The 4,404-nt window shown below is 44.3% G+C and overlaps 1 protein-coding gene across 1 annotated transcript in view; it reads right to left on the bottom strand.

The window, feature by feature from the left end:
* Nucleotides 1-264: 264 nt before the first annotated feature.
* Nucleotides 265-4,404, bottom strand: part of ido1 (indoleamine 2,3-dioxygenase 1) — a 23,663-nt gene continuing 19,523 nt past the window's right edge. The window contains exons 8-10 of the mRNA XM_061981043.1: nt 995-1,046; nt 781-929; nt 265-720 (exon numbers count right to left, since the gene is read on the bottom strand). Of these exons, the coding sequence (XP_061837027.1) occupies nt 323-720; nt 781-929; nt 995-1,046 (599 nt within the window). The 3' untranslated portion in view covers nt 265-322. The remainder of the gene's footprint in view (nt 721-780; nt 930-994; nt 1,047-4,404) is intronic.

Below are 4,404 nucleotides of genomic sequence, written 5' to 3'. Positions count from 1 at the left end.
CATATGGAAACAGGGTTTGTAAAAGCGCTTTGAGTCACTAGAGAAAAGCGCTATATAAATATAATTCACTTCACTTCATGACCTACTGATCTCAGGGCGGACGGTGTGCTTCCGCATTTTTTCAATGAACAAACATGTGCCTCGGCTCCAAAAAGGTTGAAAAACACTGGACTAAATAGTAGGTATACCCCTCAGGTCTATGTGGCGAAGGCTTTTTTACCGACACAACAAACGTTCGAGCGAGCCAAGCACAAAAATGGCCTCTCACCTTTCCAATCTTTTTTAATGACTTATCCAATCAAGGGCGATTTAACTGCCAGTTTTATGAGACGTCGCCGTGGCGCTCCTCGTCTTTGCCCGTCGCAGGCAGCAGGGCGTCCCTCGTCTGATCCCTCACGGTCTTCAAGAAGATCATGATGCTGGAGCCGCCCGTGCCACGCTCCTGCAGCGCGGCGGGGGCCCGGCCGAGCACCTCCGCCTCGCTCCGGTCGCGCGGCCGCCGGGCTCTGGCGGCGGGGATGGTGATGAAGCGAGTCACCACGGTGATGTGGCAGCTGCGCAAGGCCAACAGTTTGCCCACGCATCCCTGGAAGGCCTCGGTTAGCCGCTCGTCGCCGTGACGCTGCACGAAGGTTCTCAGGCGGGGTTGCGACGAGATGTCCCGGATGAGTTGTTTGTGAGCGGGCAACATGTAGTTCCGCATGCGGGCTAGAAAATCACCTGCGTGGCGAGGGCAGCGTCATCACACTTTCACTGCTCACTGTCAACTCCTTATCTTACCGCTTTTGTCCGCATGTTCGACTCCCAGGAGTTCATCAAAACAGTGCAGTAGGCTGCTTTGAGCGGCGCTGCCACCGGAATATTCCATCGGTTCTGTCTGGACGCCCTCGTAAACCAAACCTTTTGGCATGCATGGATTGTCTTTCCACCTGTTTTGGACACACCTGTTCATGCACCTACCATGCAACACTACCATGAAACCTGCGACGCATACCCGGACAGGAAGATCCTCATTATGCCATAGAACACAGACGGCTCCACATGCACTGTAACAGACACATTGTTGGTTAATGGGTCAATAGAAGGGATGGGTACCGAATTCTGTACTCTTATTGGTACCGACTAGTGTTGTAACGATAACAGTATTTTGGGACCGGTACTAAAATTATTTCGGTACTTTTGTAAATAAAGGGGACCACAAAAAATTGCATTACTGGCTTTTTTTTAACAAAAAATCTTAGGGTGCATTAAACATATGTTTCTTATTGCAGTTAAGTCCTTAAAGGGGAACATTATCACAATTTCAGAATTGTTAAAAGTCTTGTTCACGAGTGGGGGAAGAGTGGATCGTGAGATCGACAGGCGGATCGGTGCGGCGTCTTCAGTAATGCGGACGCTGTATCGATCCGTTGTTGTGAAGAAGGAGCTGAGCCGGAAGGCAAAGCTCTCGATTTACCTGTCGATCTACGTTCCCATCCTCACCTATGGTCATGAGCTTTGGGTCATGACCGAAAGGACAAGATCACGGGTACAAGCGGCCGAAATGAGTTTCCTCCGCCGAGTGGCGGGGCTCTCCCTTAGAGATAGGGTGAGAAGCTCTGTCATTCGGGGGGAGCTCAAAGTAAAGCCGCTGCTCCTCCACATCGAGAGGAGCCAGATGAGGTGGTTCGGGCATCTGGTCAGGATGCCACACGAACGCCTCCCTAGGAAGGTGTTTCGGGCACGTCCGACCGGTAGGAGGCCACGGGGAAGACCCAGGACACGCTGGGAAGACTATGTCTCCCGGCTGGCCTGGGAACGCCTCGGGATCCCCCGGGAGGAGCTGGACGAAGTGGCTGGGGAGAGGGAAGTCTGGGCTTCCCTGCTTAAGCTGCTGCCCCTGCGACCCGACCTCGGATAAGCGGAAGAAGATGGATGGATGGATGGATTAAAACCATTAAAAATCAGTTCCCAGTGGCTTATTATATTTTTTTTAACCATCGTTATATACACCCGTCCATTTTCCTGTGACGTCACATAGTGAAGCCAACACAAACAAACATGGCGGAAAGAACAGCAAGCTATAGCGACATTAGCTCGGATTCAGACGCGGATTTCAGCGTCTTAAGCAATTCAACAGATTACGCATGTATTGAAACGGATGGTTGTAGTGTGGAGGCACGTAGCGAAAACGAAATTGAAGAAGAAACTGAAGCTATTGAGCCATATCGGTTTGAACCGTATGCAAACAAAACCGACGAAAACGACACGACAGCCAGCAACACGGGAGAAAGCGAGGACGAATTCGGCGATCGCCTTCTAACCAACGATTGGTATGTGTTTGTTTGGCATTAACGGAAACTAACAACTATGAACTAGGTTTACAGCATATGAAATACATTTGGCAACAACATGCACTTTGAGAGTGCAGACAGCCCATTTCAGGCGCGCTAAGAACATATATTTTTCCACGATTTCTGCACTCAGGTTAACCATGCCTAAATAAATGGGACGGCGTGGCGCAGTGGAAGAATAGCCGTCCGCGACCCGAGGGTCCCTGGTTCAATCCCCACCTAGTACCAACCTCGTCATGTCCTTTGTGTCCTGAGCAAGACACTTCACCCTTGCTCCTGATGGGTGCTGGTTAGCGCCTTGCATGGCAGCTCCCTCCATCAGTGTGTGAATGTGTGTGTGAATGGGTAAATGTGGAAGTATTGTCAAAGCGCTTTGAGTACCTTGAAGGTAGAAAAGCGCTATACAAGTACAACCCATTTATCATTTATCATTTATAAATAGACACAAAATACTGCATTACACAAGACTACCCGAATGTACTCGAATGATTGAAAAAAATAAATGTTTTTAAGCTAAATTATTGGTAAACACAGTTTATGTATAATCATTTACGTAAAACCGCGAGTAATGAATAAAGTTTTCATCAATTAATATATTCTGTAGATATACCCTCATCCGCTCTCTTTTCCTGAAAGCTGATCCGTCCAGTTTTGGAGTTGATGTCAGCATCTGCTTTGAGTGTCGCAAGATATCCACACATTCTTGCCATCTCTGTCGTAGCATAGCTTTCGTCGGTAAAGTGTGCGGAACAAACGACTGACCATTTCGTCGGCTTTCCCCACAGCCTCGTATTTTGAACAAATGTTGTCCAATTTCTTGCCACTTTCGCATCTTTGGGCCACTGGTGCAACTTGAATCCGTCCCTGTTCGTGTTGTTACACCCTCCGACAACACACCGACGAAAGTGAGAAAATGGCGGATTGCTTCCCGATGTGACGTCACAACGTGACGTCATCGCTCCGAGAGCGAATAATAGAAAGGCGTTTAATTCGCCAAAATTCACCCATTTAGAGTTCGGAAATCGGTTAAAAAAATATATGGTCTTTTTTCTGCAACATCAAGGTATATATTGACGCTTACATAGGTCTGGTTCTAAGGACAAGTGGTAGAAAATTACTTGTTAATCTATTGGTTCATTTACTGTTAATATCTGCTTCCTTTCTCTTTTAACATGTTCTGTCTACACTTCTGTTAAAATTTAATAATCACTTATTCTTCTGTTGTTTGGATACTTTACATTAGTTTTGGATGATACCACAAATTTAGGTATCGATCCGATACCAAGTAGTTACAGGATCATACATTGGTCATATTCAAAGTCCTCATGTGTCCAGGGACATATTTCCTGAGTTTATAAACATAATATCAATTTTTAAAAAACGAAAAAAGACTTTGTGATGCTAAAAAATATCGATGTAATCATAGTAGTATGTTTTAATGATACCAATATTTTGGTACCGGTACTAAAATTATTTCGGTACTTTTCGGTACTTTTCTAAATAAAGGGGACCACAAAAAATTGCATTATTGGCTTTATTTCTGATTCTGATTTTGATTTTTACAAAAAATCCTAGGGTACATTAAACATATGTTTCTTATTGCAAGTTTTTCCTTAAATAAAATAGTGAACATACTAGACACCTTGTCTTTTAGTAGTAAGTAAACAAACAAAGGATCCTAATTAGTCTGCTGACATATGCAGTAACATATTGTGTCATTTATCATTGTCATTATTTTGTCAACATTATTAAGGACAAGTGGTAGAAAATGTATTATTAATCCACTTGTTCATTTACTGTTAATATCTGCCTACGTTCTCTCTCTTTTAACATGTTCTATCTACACTTCTGTTAAAATGTCATAATCACTTATTCTTCTGTTGTTTTGGATGCTTTACATTGGTTTTGGATGATACCACAATTGGGTATCGATCCGATACCAAGTAGTTACAGGATCATACATTGGTCATATTTAAAGTCCTCATGTGTCCAGGGACGTATTTCCTGAGTTTATAAACTTATTATAAATCTTTTTTTAAACGAAAAAAAGACTTTGTGATGCTAAAAAATA

Source organism: Nerophis lumbriciformis, linkage group LG20 (assembly GCF_033978685.3).
Source record: "Nerophis lumbriciformis linkage group LG20, RoL_Nlum_v2.1, whole genome shotgun sequence".
In the NCBI taxonomy this organism is placed as follows: domain Eukaryota; kingdom Metazoa; phylum Chordata; class Actinopteri; order Syngnathiformes; family Syngnathidae; genus Nerophis; species Nerophis lumbriciformis.
The sequence above is the reverse complement of the archived record's forward strand: the minus strand, read 5'-3'. Positions and strand labels throughout refer to the sequence as shown.